Below are 22,039 nucleotides of genomic sequence, written 5' to 3'. Positions count from 1 at the left end.
TCGAGCAAGACCTGAAGTCAAGGAATGCCCTTTAATAAAGAAAAGGAATTGGTCCCACAAAAAGTCTCCGTCTCCGTACAAGTTCGTCGCCTTCCTGTCTCCTTCTCTCACTCCCACTCTACTCTCTCTCTCTCTCTCTCTCTCATCCCTTTCTTCCACTTCCTCTTTTGCTTCCCAACGAAGTTTCACCTTCTCTATATATATCTCTCACTCTTTCTCCGCACAAATTCGTCGCCTTTTAGTCTCCTTCTCTCTCTCTCTCATCCCTTTTCTTCCACTTTCTCTTTGGCTTCCCAACGAAGCTTTCCCTTCTCTATATCTCTCACTCTCTCTCATTGATTATATTCACGACTCTCTCTGTGATACAGGCTCCGTAGAAGAGATACTGGTGGGAAATTTTCTTTGCCAATGGCTACGCCGAGAGCACACATTGAGGAAATCCGGACGAAAAAGTTCAATATCGGGGGTGAACCGGATCTCAAAAACGAAGACCTCCATCATGCCGTTAGCCTCCTCTCCGCTGAACTCTACTCCAAGGACGTCCACTTTCTCATGGAACTCATCCAGGTTTATAATATAATCTAAACCTAATGTGCGCATATTTACGGTATATTTTTTTAATTATATATTTGTGTGTATACGTATTATCTGTGTTATGTTTCAACGGTAGTGGCTCTGTTCGATGGGAGTCCACTATTATTAGTTGTACCTCGTTCTTAAAGTACGAAGAGTCGGGTTAAACGTAAAATCAGACTTTGTCTCTATGGCTTTGATTTTTGTTAGACAAGAATAAGAGACTTTTTTTTTGTTGGATTAATAAGAATAAAAGATTTGGTTCAACTATCTTGTTGTATTTAGGCTTTTTCTGTTAAGAGTTTTAGTTTTGTGCCAAATTTGTATGAATTATTAATTGTATTCAGATAGGTATTTATTATTATTATTTTTTTACTTTTATCCAATTTTTTTTTAAAAATATCAAAGATAAAGACAAAAAATTTATATTGGATTTATATCGTACGATTCGGTTCGATTATATGAATCATGAATAGGTAAGAATCGAAGTGAGAATTTCGCAGAATCGTGCTTTGAATCGGTGAATTGTACGATTCAGCTTGTTTTCGAATAAGTGGGTTTTCTGGCGGATATGGGAGGTGAGGGGTCGGAATATGTTTCCTAACCTGTAGATAGGGTTGCAAATAAACCAAGCCGCTCACGAGCGGCTCACAGCTTGGCTCGTTAGTGACTCATTTAAGTTCGGCTCGAAAGTTAAACGAACGAGTTCGAGTCAATTTTATCAGCTCGTTTTGTAAACGAGCCGAGCTCGAGTTAGGATAAGCTCGGCTCGAGTTAGCTCGCGAGCCGGGGTATACGTACTTAAGTTTAGGATTTTTATTATTATTTCATAATTTGTTCTTTCCGTTTTCACTTTCCAGTCAACAAAGGGAGGCGAGAGCGCACGCACACTAGTACACCCCAACTCTATAAGAAAATGAAATATATTTACCTTCACAATCAAAATATTTTTGATTGTATTAGGCCTATGCAAGGATATATATACATTTTTCGTTGGTCTGTTGAGGCTCGTGAACAAGCTCGAGCTCGAGTTAAGCCAAGACCCGCTTGGCTCGAGCTTGACTCTTTAAGTTTTCACTGAGCTCGAGCTCGAGCTCGGGTTCGTTAAAAACTTAATAAACAAGCTTGAACACTGTAAAGCTCGGCTCGGCTCGGCTCGTTTGCAGCCCTACCTGTAGAGAACCCAAACGATCGAAGAAAACAAAGACCTGAGCCCTCGTAGTGAAGCTTCAAGCTCCATCGAAACCTTCGACGTCGACATTGATGCTTGAACTGCATCTCGTTCTTGTCGGTGAGTGTACTGAGTTTTTTATTTGTCTTTTATATGTTTACTAGTTAGTGGGTGTATATTATATATATATATATATATTCCTAGTTAGTGGAGTGTATATAATATAGTATATTCTAGTAGTGGGGTGTGTGTGTGTGGGGTGTATATAATATAGGATATTCTAGTAGTGGGGTGTGTGTGTGCGTGTGTATATATATATATATATATATATATATATATATATATATAAAAGTCAGTGGGAGATGTGTTATATAGAGAGTCCACGACAGAGTATATAAAGTCCTCTACAAAAAAAAAAAAGGGGCAAAAAATAGTCTAATAAACTTCTTTTTAACAAGTGTATTGCATATTAGATCACACGATCATTATTCAAACTTGAAATCTACATTTTTTATGCATTTTTAAGAATTTGATTGAATCGAAACTATTCATGATTTGATACGATTCGCAAATGGACCTTTTCGATTCTCGATTCGATTCTTGATTTGACAACTATGATATTGGATGTTATAAAAGTTAATAATAAATCACAAAAGTGTGATGCAAAACTAAAAGAAATAATTTTTTCAAAAAAGTCAACTTTAAAAGCCCCCAAATCTCATAAAGCTCTGAGCGGAACAAGCCGTAATGAAAGTGAGATTGAAATTTTTTTTGACAAAAAAGTTGAGATATTATTTTTATAATCTCAACCGTTTTTCTTGTATATTATTTTTTTATTTTCATTTTTCTATATTAAAAATGAAGCTATTTGCTATTTGGATACCGATAATTTATTAATCGACATCACTTCAGTGTAAGATAATTTTTTGTTGGAACTGGGGTGATATTTGCCACTCTCCCTCCGATATAACTTAGCCCATAATCGACGGGTATGTAATTCGTTCTGTCTCGGTATAATGTTGTACATTTAGGCGTCATTTTGAGAATTATGTATCTCTATTACTTCCTGAGATACTAGGGCTGATAAACGAATCAAGCTACTTGAGTTTGAGCTTGTTTTTGTTCGTTCAACAAACCAAGTTTGAATATTTTTTTGAATCTCAATAAGGTTTCAATTGAACAAGCTACAACTTTGGTTTATGATGAGTAAAAAATTCAAGCTACCCAAGATCAGTTCGTGTTTGGCTCGATTAAAGCTCGTTCGAGGGATCTGCTTGTCTCCCAACGAGCTTTAAGCTCGAACATATTACGAAGCTTGTTAAATTTTCAAACCAAGCTTTGAAAACAACTAACTGCTTGGCTCGTTTGGCTTGTTTATCACCCTTATGAGAGTAGCTTGAATTTAACTGTGTGATTGCTTGAATTTAATTGTGTAGTTGAGCACACGTTTCTCACTGTAGGGGTTCGGTTTATCGGGATCTTGACCGTGGGTCAGTTCAGGTTTCTTCTTTCATTGCTCCGCGCGCCCACCGGCGGATCTGCAACAAGTCACTGGGGCTGTGGAAGCCCAGTGACCCTTCGATGATCAAGTTGGATCTAGGGAGAAGTGTATAGGTCTAGGGTTAAGGTAGAATGACATACCTCTTTTGGTTAGAGTCCCTTTGCTTTTATAGACCTCGCTTGGCTTGGTCCTCAAGTAAGCTCATGGAGGATACGCTCGGGTAACCGCCTCGGGTGGCGTCATGGGGGACGTATGAGATAAAGCGGTTACGGAGTACATGGCCAGGTCAGCCCGAATGATGATTTTCGTTCTGTAACTGTTGTGGCTTACATCATGTTGATGCTCATCATCGAGGTCCTCGGCTACCTGAGGATGAAGGTCATAGTCAAGGCATAACGCGTCGTTACTTCGTGATGTACTGAGCAACACCTCATCGATTGCCTGAGCTCTTTAAGAACATTGCTTGAAGCTATGCACTGATGGGCACTAGGGACCAGCGCGAGGCATGCAATAGTAAATGCCTCGGGGTCGGCCCGAGCTTTCTTATTCCGGGCCACTACAATAACTCCTCAATTTGCCTGGGCATCCTTCCCAATACGAGGGGATTGACAGCAGTAATCGCTGACATCGAGACTTTTGTCTAAGGGAATCTTCGTAACTCTTTCAGTAACTACCAGAAGCCTAGCCTTAGGAGCCAGGCGTCAGTCATTGCTTCGTTGAACATACTGTGCTAGGTGGCTCGGCACGTGCCGTGTCAGTTCATTGGTATGTTCTGTCAAATCATTGCCACACGTACCAAGCCTAATGGCTCGGCCAACCGAGGTGCGGCTCCTAATGCTGTTGGTTGCCTGCGAGCCGCTGATCGTTGCCACGTGTCATACATCCGACGGCCTATGAGGAGTCGCTTTGTTTCCCGTGCATTCTTCAACCTTTGAACCGCCAGTATAAAGGGAAAGGGGGGGGGGGGGGGGGGGGGGGGGGGGGGGTTGAGAGAAACACTTTTGTTTTCTCTCTCCAGACCATCATCGTAGAACCTCTCTCATCAACCTTCGAGTTTTCAGAACTGTAGATCGATCTCGCACGCGTTTGGCAGCGAGTTCTCTCCCCATCTTCAGGTATGTTGATTGATCAAGACCTTTCTCAAGTTTTCTAGCATTTTCAACGCATTCTTCAACTTTTTTGATCGAACCATCGTCTTAGAGAGGCCTGGGCCGCCTGGAGAACGGGAAGGAAGATGAACAGACAGTGTTCATTGTTCTTTCCGAGCTCTGTATTCTTCTCGAGCCTGAGATTCTCCCCGAGGAGGAATTCCCCTTATCCGGGGCTCTCAACCTAATGTTCAGGTGTCCAAGGAGTGATGACCTGATTATGCCCGAACGATTGAACCTCTTTGATTCCGTGCATCCATGTAGCTAACAACTCTTGCATGTGCATCCTGTTAGGTTTGGGCGAACGGTCATTGAGATCTCCTTAGACAGCTCTTGCAGTTCTTCGACATTCATTACCCGAGTGAAGAAGACTTTATAGACGACTTCCTTCGTTGCCCAGCCTAAGTACGTTGGGCCACTCCAGTCCCCGTGGATTATTTCGAGCCCCTTGATCCTTCTTGTTAATAGATGTCGGGCTCAGCGGTGTTGTCCCCTGTTGCCGATCCTGTGAGTTCCTCGGGTCAAGATGCAGATGCCAAGGCTGAGGCTCTGGAGGAGATTCGACGGGGAAGTGCAGGGTCTTACTAGGAGTTCTTGGTGACCCACTCCATCAATCCTGACGTCCAAGTTAAATAGGGGTGTCGTGCCCGGACGATATCCAGTACTAAGAGGGGGAGCTAACCTTCCCTCTGATGGCCATTATCAAGGGCGGGGTTAGGTTTCCCCTCCATTATTTCGCCTGACATGTGCTTCGGGAACTGATGGTTCCATTCGGTAGTCGTTGAAGTTTACCAAACGGCCGTCAAATTCAATTATTTATTAACTGGACTACAACTAAAGATTTGCATAGTATAGCGAGGAAGTCCGAGTCGATCCACAGGGAGCTCGAATATAGCTTGTTCGAATTGTAGATGTAAGGGTTTGTGGCGTTTAGGCGGTCAACTTTTAGTTTTCCTTTGAAAGGTGAGAGATACCCTTATGAAAAAGACTAGAAAATGAGTTTGGACTAAGAATTAAAGGCGGCAAGGCAATGGAGTTACTAACGCCCGTAACTTAAGCCATCTAACAATTCTCAACGAAAACACGGTTGAATCGCACGGCATAGGCTATCAACCGGAAGATTTAGCTATGAAAATGGTTAGACTTGATATAGAGTTTGAATAACAAGCTAAACACAAGGCGTGACATCGCTCCTGGAACCATGTGTGCAAGCACATGATCACCGGAGATTAACAACGCCAAGACTTGAATTCAAACTAAATATCAAGGTCATGAACTAGAAGCATAGTTTGGAAAACGAGCAAATTCTTTGGTTCTTTTGGCAAATACGAACCGAGACATAGCTCTCGAAACTGTGTGAGCAAGCACATGATCACCGGAGATTAAGATCGGTAAGTTTTGTTATATAAAAGGGCAAACTATGCACATTTACAAACTAAACCTCAAGTCTTAAGTTGAGATGAGCAAAATTAACCTAAATCACAAGGTGTTATTCCCCCATGGCTAGGCCTTATAGACTACTCACCTATGTAGCACCGACACTTCAAAAGGGCGTCGTGTCCACGTATTGGACACGGGGACACGCCCAAATACGTATTGGACACGCCACGTGGCGTGTCCAATAATTTTTATAATTTTTTGATGGGGGACACGCCGGGGACACGGCTGAGGGTCAAAATGTAATATATATTTTTAATTTTGAGGGCTTAATATGAAATTATTCAAAACTATTTGGGTTAAATTGTAATTATGCCTTTATTTGGACCATGGTAATCTTATACATTCATATAGGACATGTCTTCATCAACAGTGGAAGAAAAGAAAAAATATATGTATATATGTATTTATATATATATTTATTTATTTATACATGTGGCGTGTCCCTCATTGTGTCCGTATCCCCATCTTTTTAGAATTGCCGTGTCCCGTGTCCGTATCCGTGTCTGTGTCCGTATCCGTATCTGTGTCCGTGTTATATAGCTACTCACACATAGCTAAAAGACTAGACATGGTAAGAAAATGGAGCAAAAGATTTAACCGAAGAAAACGAAAATAAATTTGATTTATATGAATATCTAAAGCATAGCTATAACATTAATAAACGAGAAATTAAATAAAACAATTACCTTAAGGAGTTCTTGAAGGAAATACAATCAAAAGCTTGAAAGACTAACAATGGAGTCCTAGGAAGAAAGAAAAGACTTAGGCCTAAGAAAGACTAGAAATGGTCATCCTTCTATAAAAGGCATACAAGTCTTTTAATAGGGTTTGCAAAATTTCCCTTACAAAAGACCAAAAGGTCCCTAAAATATTCCAAAAATATTCCACAAGTGGAAACTTTCCATAAATGGAAGGTTGAAAAAGGTAACAAAAATCTGTAGATTTTCCCAGGCAGTACCGGTACTGGGCAACTCCCAGTACTGGTACCAGGCTTCAACGGGCTGGAAAATTGATCTCTGGACACCCAGTACCGGTACTGGGAATTCCCAGTATCGGTACCCGCTTGACAGATTTTTGGGCAAACTTCGTGGGCTTGCTTCGGACACTCCCGAACTCGGATTTTGGTTTTCTTTGGACCGTTGGAAAGCTTGTCAAGTCTATTTTCTAACCCAAGTGGTTTGGATCAAAAGTAGTTTGTACATCAAAAGTTATGACGATTCTACCCTCAGCTGGTCGGAAGATGAGTTGCTTTGGTAAAATCCTCACATGTCTTTCAATTCCCTTGACCCTTGGCGACCCGAGCAACCTCAAAACCATCTCTTCATGACTTTTTGAGCACCACAACGGGGTGGCACGTGGCCTTGAGTACTTGGTTGCACCTGGAGCATTCCTTAGCGTTCAAACACGCCTTATTTATACGAATTACCTGAAATACACAAAAACCTACCTTACGTGCAATATTACATAAAAACGATAACATGTATGCACAAACACAACATACTAGAGGACTTAAGCACCAATAATATACATTATTTGGTTCTTATCAGGAACTGTCCCTCACTTATTCTCAGCTCTCCACCAACTCCTATTGCATCATTATGAGCATCACTGAGTTGCGGAGGAAGGAAAACCTGGCCTTTGGGATTGAAGAGTTGTTTGGTGCGTACATGCTCGGGAAGAACCCCGGCTATGGTCGATATTACCTTGTTAGTCGGCCCGAGCATAAGGACTTGTTGATAGAGAGCTTGGTCGACTTCGAGTCTTGGGCAAACACATACGTCGTTGTGTCAGGCAACTTTATGTTTAGTCTCGGGAAGCCGCAAACACATGCTTTTTACAACCATATCATCGATTTAAGCCATCACGATGTCCCCCAACAAGCATTCGAACATTTTGGTTATCATACGCTGAAATGTAGCCTTGGCATTTTTGAGGCCGAAGGGCATGACGAGATATTTGAAAATACCGTGCGGGGTAATAAAGGCTGTATTTTCAACATAGTTGTCGCTCATTGCTATATGATGATAGCCTCAATAAGTGTCCATAAAACTGAGTCGGGCATGACTGGCGGTGGCGTCAACTAACTGATCGATCTGCAGAAGAGGGAAGAAGTCCTTCGGGCAGGCATTGTTGAGATTGGAATAGTCGATGCACACACGCCATTTGCTGTTCTTTTTCTTCATAACCACAGTGTTGGCTAACCACTTTAGGTACTGAACTTCGCGGATGGCCCGAGTGTTTAGGAGGCGTCCGACTTCTTCGATAACGGCTTCGGAATGTATCGGGGAGGACTTCCTTGCCTTCTGCACGACCGCACGTCTGCTTTTATCAATGTTGAGTTTGTGGCAAATGAATAAAGGGTCGACCCTGGGCATTTTATATGTCATCCAGGCGAACACCTCGATGTTACTTTTGAGGAAATCCACCAATTGCTCCCACTCGGTATCGCTGAGGGATGAGCCGACAAGGAAGAATCGGGAGCCATCCTTGTTGATGGAAATGGTAATCAAATCTTCAATTGCTTTTTTGTCGGCTCTTCTTCCGACGTCTTCAAGCACTGGGGTGTCGGGGACCTTGATGAGGTTTACCCGAGCTGTCTTTTTGTTGCTTCAGACCGCATTGACATAGCACTTCTTAGCTACAATTTGGTCCCTGCAGAGGTCTTCCTGATGACCGAACGCACTGATGAATCGAATGACTGGTGATAGGTGGAGGCGATAGCCTTCATTTTGTGAAGCCAGGTGCGTTCGACGATGGCGTTGTAAGGGCTCGGAACGTCCACTACAACGAACTTCATCTGGTGTGTCACCAACCCAGCACGGATGGGGAGGGTGATCTGTCCGAGGGGCCATACCGGGGCTCCGTTGAAACCAACTAGAGGAACTTCAGTAGGATGGAGGTCGGACTCTTGGAGCTTCAAATCCATGAACAGGGAATAGTACATACTTTCGCTAAGCTGCCCTGATAGGCGAAGACACGTCGGACGTTGAAGGCTCCGATGCGCAGTGTTACCACAAGGGCGTCATTGTGAGGGAGCTGGACTCGGTCAAGATTTTTCTCGGTGAACGAGATAGTCTACTTAGAGTCATTGTCTGTACGAGCATGCTTTGGCTCGGGACCCACCAACATGACTTGTTTGGATGACGAAGCTTCATTAAGATAGGCGTGGATGATCCTTGCGGCCTCGGCATCCATGGGACCATGGATGACATGGATCATTTGAACCTCTCCTTCGGTTTGGCTTTTGACCCGCTGTGACCAAGCCCTAGTTTTTTCATGGTCAATGAGATTTCCGAGGTGACTGCCCACGACAAGCTGCTACAAGTAAGCCTTGAAGGGTTTGCAAGCGGTGTTGAAGTGGCCTTGCTTGTTATGGTAGCTGCATTGATCTTCCCGTTCTTGATGCCAAGCTTCTGATTGTGGAAGGAGAAGAAAGGTTGAACTTGGTCAATGACCCTGTAGATTGGGACGGTGAAGACGATTTTTTCAGCAATGAAATCACTCGGCTTCGGTGCTTGCTTTATATTGGTGACCTATTTTTTGGAGGTTGGGACGTGTGCAGCGCTCGTGATGACTGTCGAGGCCGTTGGGACCTTCAGACCCGTTCGTTTAAAGGTTTTGGATTTTGAATTCTAATCATTACCATATTTCTCTCCAATCATTACTCTTATTTTTCTCTTTATTTCTCTCCAATCATTACCCATATTTTCAATCATGACTCTATTTTTCTCTACACTCATTACCTACAAATCCAAAATCCCAAATCGAACGGGGTCTCCGTGCTGCGGGCTTCCCGATTCCCCGCTCTACATTGGATTCAATTAGCTGGCACCACCCTTCGATGTGTGTCATGAGCTCCTACATGGACCTCGGCTTGTTTCGGGAAAGATCATCGTGACCCCATTTGTTTTGGGATTTTGGATTTGGATTTTTAGGTAATGAGTGTAAAGAGAAATAGGGTAATGATTGAAAATAGATGAAATGATTGAAGAGAGAAAGAGAGAAAAATAAGAGTAATGATTGGAGGAAAATAGGATAATGATTAGAATCCTAAACCCTTAAACAAAACGGGGTCCGTATACTTGCTCGTCTAGTGAAGTGAGGCTGAGCTTAAAGCTGGGGGCTGAGATGACCTCGTTGCACCCTCAATCTCGTTAAAGAGCTCCCAGTAGGGGCCAGCATATTGGCAAAGCGTTTCGTCGCTTCGTTTGCGCAGTGAGAGAAAAGAGTCGATTTCCTTTGCGTGCTTGTTGCTCGTCACGAACCGAGCCATGAAGGCGTCACAAAGGGAATCGAATGAGGAAATGGATTTGGGAGGCAGTTGGTTGAACCAAGTAAGGCCTAGGTTCTTGAGGCTCGCAAGAAATACTTTGCAAAGGAAGGCGTCGTTCGAGGGGCCGTTCTTGAGGAACAGAGACATGACGAGCTTGTACTGCACCAAATGAGTGTAGGCTTCGGAATTGGCGTCATACTTGGCAAACTTGGATTGGGTGAATCCTTTTGGGAGGGGTGACTGAATCGATCTCTTTTATAAATGGCGAGGCCGTGAGTCTCTCAAGACACGCATCGCGATGAGGTCGAATAGAACTGTCAGGGCCGTCTGGACGCTGGGTCGATCGCGGTGCGCTTCTTTGGTGTGAGATGGTCCAATTTCAGATAGTCTTTGGGTTTCGGTGGAACGCTCCCTGACTTCTGGGGGGTGTGTTCGCACCGGTCCTTTCGTCTGTCGGACCTATAGCTATCTCGAGAGTGTTGCTTGAGGCACTCGGTGACTGGGCTTCTTTCACGTCTGTTTTTTAGGCGATCACGGTACCCCTTGGTTTGGATCTCCATAAGGCTGTTGTCCTTTCTTGTGATTTTCGTGAAGCTAGAGGTGGGCTCGGTATGCCCCTTGCTCCCTCTGACAGAATGGGTGGAGGAGGCGGAAACACGTCCGAGCCTCTCGAAGGCAAATCACTTCACTAGGTGCTTTTTAGGATTCAGCTCAAGAGGCCGAGAACGCTCCCCGCGCCACCCATTCTTTCAGATGTGGGCCACCTCTTCTGGTGGGTCGAGGCGGTCCTTTGCTGAGGGCCTTGATCGGTGTTCCACCAGGAGGGCCATTCCACGGCTTTGTGGGGGTGGGGGGGTTGTGGTGGCTCCTTTGCCCGTCGCGGCTTCCTCCAGAACGAGAGCGAGAAGGGGACATTGAAAGAGGTGCTTAATTTTTGACAGATGTAGGTGTGGATTTCGCTGGACGGCTTTGTGTCTGGAGTCGAAAAGCCGACTCTGATGGGATTGCGGTGATGGAGACGTGTTGTTTGCCCTTGACTCCTCCGGAGCCTAAAGTGAGGGCTCCGAGGGGCTTGAGTCCGACCGTTGCGTTGATAAGAGAAGGTCCTGTACCACCACAATTTTGGTTTAGTAATTTGAATGGAGTGTTAGGGAGGAGAAGAAATGGAACACTGAGATGGCGGTTAGTTCTCCAGCAGAGTCGCCAATTGTAGGGGTTCGGTTTATCGGGATCTTGACCGTGGGTCGGTTCAGGTTCTTTCTTCTGCTGCTTTGCACGCTAGACCTGCAACAAGTCACTAGGGCTGTGGAAGCCCAGTGACCTTTTGACAATAAAGTTAGATCTAGAGAGAAATGTATAGGTCTAGGGTTAGGGTAGAATGACATCTCTTTACTTTTATAGACCTTGCTTGGCTTGGTCCCCAAGTAAGCGCGTGGAGCATACGCTCGGGTAACCGCCTCGGGTAACGTATGAGATAAGATAGTTACAGAGCACATGGCCAGGTTAGCCCTAATGACGATCTTCGTTCTGTAACTGTCGCGGCTTACATCATGCTGATGCTCATCATTGAGGTCCTCGGCTGCCCGAGGATGAAGGTCATAGCCGAGGCATAACGCGTCCTCACTTCGTGATGTACCGAGCAGTACCTCACTGTTTGCCTGAGCTCTTTAAGAACATTGCTTAGAGCTATGCACTGTTGGGCACTAGGGACCAGCCTGAGGCATGCAATAATAAATGCCTCGGGGTTGGCCCGAGCCCGCTTTTTTCGGGCCACTACACTCGCACCAACTTCTATTATGTCGTGACTAAACAATGAATTACTAGTTACATTGGCTGTGTATAGCTAGTATTTTTAACTTCATCATAAATTACCATAAATCGTAAAACCCTATCTAGGTCTTGGGGGTGTTGCACCCAAGCTCCGAGCCCCCACCGTGGGCGCCGTCACCTGGACCCTTGTGAAATGCTAACCAAATCGAATCAAGCTTCACAAAACCCAACATTCTTTACCCATGCTTTTACTCAAATTTTGACCAAACGCTTGAACAATCCAATTTTTTTTTTCTTGGACAATCCAATTGGTAGACCCAAATTTAAGTATAAGTTTATGTAATTAGTCGAAGAATAGTTATGAATTTGAGTCTTGAGAGGGAGAAAATAGTTTTTCAAAATGAGTCTCCATGATTTTGGGTAAAATTAAGAGTGAAACTCAATTTGGTATAAGGTGTGAGTAAATGTGCGGAGTGTGTTTCGAGGATTTTTACTCAAATTTTGTGTTTGAGACAAAAATGGAGTAAGGCCATGTTGATGCTGTTAAAGCATCCATCTCAAAATCAATTGGCAATAAGTGGAGAGATCGTTTAGGCTCATATATTAGTTTTGGAGGAAATTTTGACAACGTGGGACAAGCTCTAATAGATGCTCTACATGCATGTCTTCTTTATCTATTCCATCTCTCACTGTAGTTTCACAATTCAAGCGAATCTTTTGTATCTCTATGGAATTGATTGAACATTAAATAAGTTTATTTAAAATTCACATTCATCCAAAGTCCAAACCGAGCAGAGATATGTAATTTTAATGGGGTAGTTCTTGGGTGGTCTGCTTTTGGAATTTGGATATAATAGAGAACTCTTGAGAGAAAAGAAATCAAATTTGACCATCTCCCATGTCTATTCTTGTTCTTATTTTTCGCATGAGACATTGATACCCTATGTTATGGTTCTGAATTTATATATATATATATATACACAGTCGGGTTCCGGTGAGGGATCCCGCATTTTAAAAAAATGCGGGACTCCCCTTCCTGATTGAATTTCGATGATCCAAGCCGCTCAAAGTGATCAGAACGTGATTTTAAGGGTCCACGTGAGAAATCAGCAAAAAAAATGACCGGGAAGGGCTTCATCCGAGTAGTTTTCATTGAACGGTTCAAAAAAAACTGCTCGGATGAAGCCCTTCCCGGTCATTTTTTTCGCTGATTTCTCGCGGAGACCCTTAAAATCACGTTCTGCACACATTGAACGGTTCGGATTTTCAAAATTTGATCAAGAAATGAAAGTCCCGTATTTTAACAAAGTGAGGGATCCCTCACTTGATAATTTGTGTATATATATATATATATATTTTCGGTCAATCGGAAAATTGAAATTTTTTTTTTCAAGGTATAGTAATGCTACTTTTTCTTTTCATTTGTTCTGTTTACAGAATGCAGAGGACAATGACTACTTGGAAGGGGTAAAACCATCACTGGAGTTTGTGATAACTTCTCGGGATATTACGGACACCGGAGCTTCGGCCACTTTGCTCGTATTCAACAACGAGAAGGGTTTTTCTCCCAAAAATATTGAATCCATTTGCAGTGTTGGACGCTCCACCAAGAAAGGCTTTCGCAAACGTGGTTATATTGGCGAGAAAGGTAACTACCTAATGAGTTCCAATCCGTGTCAATTAGATTTGCTTATGCTTGGAAGTGTAAAGAATTTGTTTGGAACTTGTGGGCATGAAGAGAAAAAAGGAAGCTATGACTTTCTCTTCCTTCCCTATGTTGTACCTGATTTAGGAGGGGAATAAAGCGAAAAGAAAAGATGTGGAAAATTAGAATGATACGTGAAGAGAAAATTGGTACGAGGAATAGTGAAAATGTCAAAAGCCCACGTTTCGATCATGCCTTGCAGTAGTATCAATTTTAGGTTGTCATGGAGTTCATTTTCCTTTCTCTTCATTTGTATAACCAAGCAAATAAAGATGATTGGCGTTTTTTCTGCTTCCACATGTTACAAAACTCAAGGTAAATTCTTAACCATGGCCATTCGTTAATATGGAAGTTTGGCGTTGTTGTCAATAATGTGGAAGTTTGACCTTGTTACAAACTCAAGGTAGCTGGGCATTTCAGTCTTGAATAAAGTTGCACCATGGTCATTCCTTAATGTAGAAGTTTGGCGTTGTAAATTAAATGAGATGTAGTTTTTTTATTCCCAAGTTGTTTGAACTACAACAAAGAATGGTGGTGAACATATGGTTGTTTTCTATTGTGATGAAAATTGTACTCTCTCTTAGGACGAGAATTTCAGGGTAGTTCAATGCTTGTCTCCCTCGGTACTCTTTGTCATTTAGTTTTTGAGATATTGTGCACTTCTCATATATTCTTATTGTGCATATTTCCTAACTACCCTCTTATTATATGTACTAGAAACTTGTGTTTATTTACACCTGGAAAAATCTCTTATTTGATTGAAATTAAATTAGGGTGCTTGTGGATTTTGAAGCGATGGTTTTTCTGGAATCAGTCTTGTGTTACATCTGAACCTGGATATTTCTGTTTCTTTCTCAATTCAATCATTCTTTTGTCATAGGACCATAAAGATAGGAACAAGTTTGACAATTGCCTTCCATTGTCATCCGATAGAATGAATCTTAAAGCTAATAGTGTTTCATACAGGCCTTTTATCTTATTGATGGCTGGATGCATATGAACAACATTCTAGCTCCTTTAGCTGCTTGCTTATTTACGAAAATTTAATCATATATTCAATATTGTTTCTAAAACAACTAATGTTATGGCGTTTCAGGAATTGGATTCAAGAGTGTGTTTCTAATCACAGCTCGGCCATACATATTCAGTAATGGCTATCAGATCCGCTTTAATGAAGAACCTTGCTCACAGTGCCATGTTGGATACATTGTCCCCGAATGGGTGGATGATAACCCAACTCTTTCCACCATAAAGCAAATATACGGCACTGACACTTTGCTTCCAACCACAACAATTGTGTTGCCCCTGAAGCCCGACAAGGTTAAACCTGTGAAGCAGCAACTCTCAAGCATTCATCCTGAAATTCTGTTGTTTCTTTCTAAGATAAAGAGGCTTTCAATCAGGGAAGATAACGAGGATCCTAGGCCCAACTCTGTGAGTGCCATATCCATTTCATCTGAGACTGATTTTGTTACAAGGAAGAACATTGATGCGGAGTCCTACATGCTCCATCTCTCATCTGATGAAAATGAAAATGGTGACAACTCTGAAGGGGAATGCAGCTACTTCATGTGGAAGCAGAGGTTTCCTGTCAAGTCAGAGAATAAAGTGGAAAAACGAGTGGAAGTGGAAGAGTGGGTGCTCACATTGGCTTTTCCATATGGAGAGCGGCTCAGTAGAGGGATGAAGTCGCCTGGGGTTTATGCGTTTCTTCCTACAGAAATGGCTACAAATTTTCCATTCATAATTCAGGCCGATTTTCTTTTAGCATCTTCGAGAGAAGCAATCCTCATGGACAACAAATGGAACCAAGGGATTCTTGGATGCGTGCCCTCGGCTTTTGTCAACGCCTTTATTTCACTGGTGAAAACATTAGAAGATGCTCCCATATCTTCTTTGCCTCCTATGTTTAGGTTCTTACCCATCAACGAATCTCCCTATCCTGAACTAAATGCTGTGAGGGAGACAATTAAAGGAAAGATAATGGACGAGAATATTGTTCCCTGTGAGTCATACATGGAGCAGAAGTTCTTTCAGAAACCCGGTGAAGTGGGTAGGCTAATGCCTGCTTTCTGGAATATCTTGATTAACGCAGAGCAAAACGTGAATTTGCATAATATCTCATCCCATGGGAGATATGTGCTAAGTTCTTCATTTGATATGGCGAAGTACGATCCCATACTGAATTTCTTGGGCGTAAAACCAGTTGAGGATGAGTGGTACGCAAAGTGCATCCGGGGTTCTAATCTGGTAATGGGAGTATCGGAAAGGGTGTATTTGGAGCTTCTACTGTTTCTAGCTGAGAAATGGAAGTCCAATTTTCACAAGACCAGCATTAAGAACCTACCACTTCTGAAATACGTGAGTCCTCATGGGGACGTTTCTTTGAAAAGCGTAAATGACGTCTCACAGTCGACTGGGGGGAAGGTTCTCATATCCCGTGAGCCTCGTCATATATCATGGCTTATTGACTGGAACAGGGAATTTAGATGTGCAACACACCTTTTTTTACCTAAAGAGACACAAGAAGCTCTCCATTCGTGTTCCAAGAGGCAGACAATACAGGAATGGCTCTTAAATGAGGCGAGGATAGGGGCTGTTAATGTGTATGAGTACGGAATTCTCATCTACGGGTCACTGGACGATAAGAATCCTGTTGTGACCTATGTTCATTTCTTACATCACTCGCTTTCAGCGAACTATATGTCTCAGGGAGAGGTTTCTTATTTGTGTGATGGTATGCCACTAGTGGATAATTATGGACTAGTGTCCACAAAAAGGAGTGGGGTTCTTGTCCCTGCGAGCGGAAGCAAATGGGTAAGTCTGATTGGTTCAAACCCATGGAGAGGGCAAGGTTTCGTTGAGCTAGGAGAAGACTATTTGCGTTCAAGAAAATTCGCAAGTGTACATACTCCTGAGAAACAACTAATTAACTTCCTCAAAACTCATCTTTCAGCTTGTGATGTCCCTGATATATCCCCTCCCAATGCAGTAATTCCAACTATGTCTGCTCCGCTTACAAAGCAAAACACATTCTTGCTTTTGGATTGGATTCGGAGCTTGAAATGGAAGAGGGTTCACATGCCGGAGAATTTCCTGACATGCATAAAGAAGGGACAATGGATGAGGGTCTCTCTGAGTGGTAGCCCTGGTTACAGGTCTCCATCTGAGTCATTCTTGACAGACTCATCATGGGGACATCTTTTGCAGAATGAATCTGTACTTGTTGATATACCCAGGATTGACCAGAATTTCTATGGTAGTAGAATATACGACTATAAGGAAGAGCTACGATCAATAGGAGTGATGTTCGAATGTGGAGAGGCATGCAGATTTATAGGGAAGCATCTTATGAACTTAGCATCTTCTTCGACTCTATCGAAGGGGAATGTGCTTTCGATACTCACGTTTATTAAGTTTCTGCGGGAGAACTACATTTCTCCTCAGGATTTTATTCAGAGTATCAGAGAAGAAAGATGGATAAGAACTTCAGTCGGTGACAGGTCCCCAGTTAAATCTGTTTTGTTTAGTCAGGAATGGAGAGCGGCGTCTCAGATCAGCGACATCCCATTTATTGATGAACAGTACTACGGTGAGGAAATCCGTTCTTTCAAAACAGAACTCCAAATGCTGGGTGTGGTAATCAACTTCAGTCAAAATTACCAACTTGTTTTTGACCTTCTAAAATCTCCGGCTCGCATTGGCGGTCTGACATCCGAGTCTTGCCTTTTTGTACTGGAATGCTTACATCATCTGAGATCACCTGACAATTTTGTTAGGGCATTCAAAGATAAGAAATTTTTGAAGACAAACATGGGCTACAAGTCGCCAGTTGAATCGTATCTGTTTAATCCTGAATGGGGTTGTCTTCTGCAGGTTTTCCACAGCTTCCCTCTTATTGACCAAAGCTCCTATGGCTCTAACTTCTTGTTGTACAAAACTGAGTTGGGGAAACTTGGGGTAGTAGTGGATTTCGAGGAGGCAACCAAAGCATTTGCTTGCGTTTTCAAGCAGCAGGCAGCACTTTCTTCCATCAAAAAAGATTCCGTCCTTTCATTTCTGGCTTGTTACAGAAAGCTCCAGGAAACACCTTTCAAATTCCCTGAAGATCTGAAGAGATGTATCCGCGATGTTCAATGGTTGCGAACCCGCCTTGGAGATTACAGAGTGCCAAGAGATTGCATTCTGTTTGGCCCTGACTGGAAATCTATCTACCCGATTTCTCGTCTTCCTTTCATTGATGACAGTGAGAATTACTACGGCAAGGGTATCCATGAATATAAAAAGGAGCTGAACAGTATGGGAGTTGTTCTTGCTTTTAAGAATGGTTGCAGGTTTGTGCCTGATGGACTTCATTTGCCTTGTGATCCTGACAACATAACTCCTGCAAATGTTTACTCATTGCTCGAATATGTCCGCAACTTGCATCAACAGACGAAGCCTTTACCTGATTCTTTCCTGAAGAAAATATCTCAAAAGTGGCTGAAAACCTGTGCTGGTTATAGGTCCCCTGATGACTGCATGCTGTTCGATTCTAATTGGAATTCTTTCTTACATCAGGAGGATGGACCATTTATTGATGAAGAATATTATGGCTCCAAGATTAAGTCCTACAGCAAAGAGCTAAACTATATAGGAGTTACTGTTGAGGTTGGAAATGGGTGCTCACTCCTTGCCACCAGCCTAGATTTCCATTCAAATTTCTCTACTATTATTCGGATCTATGAATACTTGTATGAGTTCAACTGGGAGTCTGATTGTGGAGAAAGAAGGAAAATTTGGATCCCAAATGGAAGTGACGACGGGGAGTGGGTAATCCCAGAAGAATGTGTCCTCTCTGACGATAATGATCTCTTTGGCATGCAGTTGAATGTGCTGGAGAAACACTATGACAAGAAATTGCTTAACTTTTTTTCCAATGCTTTTGGGGTAAGACGTATTCCTTCAGTTGATGACTATTGCAAACTGTGGAAGGCATGGGAAAGTTCTGGACACCCACTTTTGAACGAACAGTGTTGTGCATTTTGGCAGTATGTTGTAAAGCACTGGGGTTTGGAAACTCAAAAAAAACTGGATAAGCATTTGGTGAAACTTCCTGTATATTCAGGTCCAGATGGAGTTATGCTGTCTGAAAGGCATGATGTTTTTATTGCTGATGACCTTCAGTTGAAGGATCTTTTCGAGCTGTCTTCTTCAAGGCCACTATTTGTATGGTATCCACAGCCAAGCGTGCCATCGCTGCCGAGGGGTAAGCTACTCGAGGTTTACAGTAAGATTGGGGTCCCAAATATCTCTGAGTCTGTGCTGAAAGAGGAAGTATCTATAATGGACGGTGGTGGGCTTAAGGAAGTGGTTCCAAGGGAAAATTTGATTGGAAAGGGGCTGGTTAGGCTAATTTTAGGCTTTCTAGCTGATCTCTCTCTTGAAATGGAAGCAGAGAAAAGGCATGAAGCTCTCCGATCCCTTCTTGATATAACTGTTCTTGAGACAGTGGATCCGATTACGATTGGTTACAGTTTACGGCTGTCTTCAGGGGAAATCTTGAAAGGAGAAGCAAGACGGATGATCCGATGGGAGAGGGAGAGTAAGAAGTTTTTTACTCAGAAGATGGACCGGTCCGATGGGCACAGAAGTGTGATCGAATATGCTATGTGTCTCTCTGAAGCGATATCCGAAGGATTGTTATGGGAGAAAGAAGATCATATGCCACAGCTGGCTGAGCTGATCAAATTGGGGTTCCTTGTGGAATTCAATGAGGATGCAATTGAGTTCTTGATGAAGACCATGAATCTACAGCTGTTTTTGGAGGATGAGACTTTCCTCTCTTCGGCCTTCCTTTCTGATTAGGTATGTCAACTACTATTAGGGTTTGTGAAGCGCTTCAATTCCTGTGTTCTGGTACTGATATGTTCCTGAAGTACGTGTTTGAAATGGTTGCTTTGGATTTGTTATGTTATATTGTTATGTACTATTAAGGCTTTGAAGGGTTTTGATAACCCTTCTTTCTGGGGCTGTTTTATCTGAACTTTGTGATCATATTGTGCTGTGTAAGTGAAAAATCTTGATTAAGGGCTTTTCGGTAGTTTATTAACGTGATTGCAGGCTTTCATTTCTTGCCTTTTCCTTTGCGATACCTTCACTTGGTTGCATGATATATCAGCTTAACCTACATAACACAACTATCTTGTCAGCATTGTAATAATTGGACAAGCAAGAGAATGAATTACACTTGTTTCTTATCAAACAATAAAACAACTCATTAGCAGATAAATAACTCACTTAACAATGGCAGATTCGTCCATGATGCCAAAATTGATTGAAGACGTATATTTTCTTAAGCATTTACACCCCTAAACATTGTAGAATATAAATCGATTACATCGTTGTCCCTCATTAGTTACATCTTTGTCCCTGACTGATATATAGACACAGTATTGGCTGATACAGAAAGACTAGGAAATCCACGAACTAGTGTAAGCTATCTTCTTTTTTCTCACTTCAATCAATCAAGCCGGTGTCTTTTCTGTAAGAAGATGAGCACGATCGTGGGAAGAGCAAGACGGAGTGTAGCATGACCTGACATTGAACAGGTTCTTCATAGCATTTTGCCCTCCCTTTGGCATAACCTTTCTGAAACTGCTCCTCTTCCTCCCTTTCTTCAGTTTCTTAGGATCAGAATCCTGCAAATCCTAGAATATCACGGAAGGGGAAAAGACACGATAATTAGCTTTGCTTTTGACTCGTACAGTTTTTCAATTAAAAATGACGGGATACATGAAACCCGGTCCGTGAAAGTGTCAATGAAAGCCTCTTTTCAATTGCACCATGTTATTGTAATAGTGATGATTTTCTTTCATAAACTAAAAAAATGCAGTCAAGTGTTGTAATTCTACTATCTGCATGTCTGCAATGAACGGGAGTCGATTTAATTGGTGGATGAGTCTCCAATCTTAATTAGGTTATACTCTCTCTCTCTCTCTCTCTCTCTCTCTCTCTCTCTCTCTCTCTCTCGGATGACATTCGTGTATGTTGTTCAAAAGATACAGACACCAAATGTTTCTAGCTAGCTGTATACAATGAAGGATGGTCATGCATGTACCTTCTCCGGTGGCGTTTCGTGATCCCTAATAGTCTTTTCGTTTCCGCCAATGTCTTTCTTACCTGCATTACACGATTGACGTTCAATGGAAAGAAATCTTAAAAACCTAATTACAATACTGGGTTATGCCAAAAAAATTCGAAACCATTTACTCGGTGAAAATCTGCAGTTCTGCATATTCCTGAATAAATATACTAACCACCATCATTGTCATTGTCATCATCGTCGTCATCCTCATCCAAATTATCCGTGAAATAGATTCTGAAACTCGGCGAACCCGGAAACAATATGCTGCTCTCGTCACCTTGCAAACCTTCATCATCTTCTTTATTACCATGACTTCCATCCTCCTCCTTGGCATCATTTTGGCTTCCTGCCTCGACATTTCCCTTCGCTGCCTTTTCCTCTTTCCCCCCCTCCTTGCTATTCTCTTTCGGGCTTTCCTCTCTCTGTGGATCCCGTGCTTCTGTACTTTTGGCCGTGGACCCCTTCGAGTCCTCCGACGTCACGCAACTCACCATGCTATTTTCAATCTCATCTTCATCATCTCTTGCCTTACCATCACGACTAAGCAACAACTCTGTCCCGCAAGGAGTCGTGTCTTTTCCTCCGTTGGAATGTCTCCGCCTTCGAATTTCCTCTATCCTCCGGCGGAGCAAGGGCCGGACTTTGGCCGGGATGGCTTCACGTTCAGCATTTAGCCGCGAGCCACCGCACCCCATCGGACAGCTGAAATCGCATCGGCCGAGGGACAGAGATGGTTTGGGAATGTTACCACCAAAAAAAAAGAAAAAAAAAGAGATGGTTTGTGAAGGGAAATGTTGGAGGTTTAAAGAACAGAGATGGTTTGGAGCAAGTATAGTGTTAAATTGAGGGGGTTGCCGTTGGTTTCGGACATGTAAAACTTTTTGACTGTTTGTGTGGTAGTCCCTGGTTTTTAACAAGCTGGCAAAAGCTATATTTAGGGCCAAAAAGATTGGATTCCCAGGTAGATTTTGACTTCTATTTGAATTTCAGGTATTGCAATAAGTTTGTTTTGATCAACTGCAGGTGAAACTGATCCCGAGTGTTACTAGGGCAGAGCCAGGATTTGAATTTGGAGGTAGGAATAGAAAAAAATCAATCAGTAAAATTCTTGTGTTTAGTATAAAAAGTGCACACATTCTAAGGTTGCTTATTCATAGCACCGAAAATAGTGTATATATTTGGTAAGGTTAATCGTCTATCTAACATAGTAGAATAAACGTAGTTTAACGAGTTACTACTACAATGGAAGTTAAAACATTGTGGATTTTGGTTCAATTAGGGTGTTGGTTTTTCGCATTCCTATCAAAAAATATTAGGTAATCTCGGAGTACC

The 22,039-nt window shown here is 42.5% G+C and overlaps 2 protein-coding genes across 3 annotated transcripts; one reads left to right on the top strand and one right to left on the bottom strand.

Annotated features, from left to right (window-relative positions):
* Nucleotides 1-249: 249 nt before the first annotated feature.
* LOC131335221 (uncharacterized) lies at nucleotides 250-19,694 on the top strand. Its single transcript, XM_058370480.1, has 3 exons — nucleotides 250-567; nucleotides 13,314-13,524; nucleotides 14,678-19,694. Exons 1-3 carry the CDS (start codon nucleotides 409-411, stop codon nucleotides 19,426-19,428), a joined length of 5,121 nt encoding a protein of 1,706 aa, XP_058226463.1. The 5' UTR covers nucleotides 250-408; the 3' UTR covers nucleotides 19,429-19,694.
* Nucleotides 19,695-19,840: 146 nt separating this feature from the next.
* On the bottom strand, nucleotides 19,841-21,502 carry LOC131335222 (chromatin modification-related protein EAF7). 2 transcript variants are annotated; one of them, XM_058370481.1, is made up of 3 exons: nucleotides 20,880-21,502; nucleotides 20,681-20,742; nucleotides 19,841-20,270 (listed from the first exon to the last, which is right to left on the bottom strand). In XM_058370481.1, exons 1-3 carry the CDS (start codon nucleotides 21,400-21,402, stop codon nucleotides 20,088-20,090), a joined length of 768 nt encoding a protein of 255 aa, XP_058226464.1. In that variant the 5' UTR covers nucleotides 21,403-21,502; the 3' UTR covers nucleotides 19,841-20,087. The 2 variants fall into 2 exon arrangements, with proteins under 2 accessions (XP_058226464.1, XP_058226465.1); XM_058370482.1 differs by having other exon boundaries at nucleotides 19,841-20,261.
* Between the last annotated feature and the right edge of the window lie 537 nt (nucleotides 21,503-22,039).

This window comes from Rhododendron vialii, chromosome 8a (genome assembly GCF_030253575.1).
Source record: "Rhododendron vialii isolate Sample 1 chromosome 8a, ASM3025357v1".
NCBI lineage: Eukaryota > Viridiplantae > Streptophyta > Magnoliopsida > Ericales > Ericaceae > Rhododendron > Rhododendron vialii.
Note: the sequence above shows the minus strand (reverse complement) of the source record. Positions and strands in the feature narration are given on the sequence as shown.

What these genes read in the sequence shown, in the direction of transcription:
- LOC131335221 (XM_058370480.1), top strand. Translation starts at nt 409, where the DNA reads ATGGCTACGCCGAGAGCACACATTGAGGAAATCCGGACGAAAAAGTTC. An exon ending in TTCTCATGGAACTCATCCAG is followed by an intron (nt 568 to 13,313) that starts GTTTATAATATA and finishes TTCTGTTTACAG; the next exon opens with AATGCAGAGGACAATGACTA. An exon ending in TGGTTATATTGGCGAGAAAG is followed by an intron (nt 13,525 to 14,677) that starts GTAACTACCTAA and finishes ATGGCGTTTCAG; the next exon opens with GAATTGGATTCAAGAGTGTG.
- LOC131335222 (XM_058370481.1), bottom strand. Translation starts at nt 21,402, where the DNA reads ATGGGGTGCGGTGGCTCGCGGCTAAATGCTGAACGTGAAGCCATCCCG. An exon ending in TGACAATGACAATGATGGTG is followed by an intron (nt 20,743 to 20,879) that starts GTTAGTATATTT and finishes CGTGTAATGCAG; the next exon opens with GTAAGAAAGACATTGGCGGA. An exon ending in ACGAAACGCCACCGGAGAAG is followed by an intron (nt 20,271 to 20,680) that starts GTACATGCATGA and finishes GTGATATTCTAG; the next exon opens with GATTTGCAGGATTCTGATCC.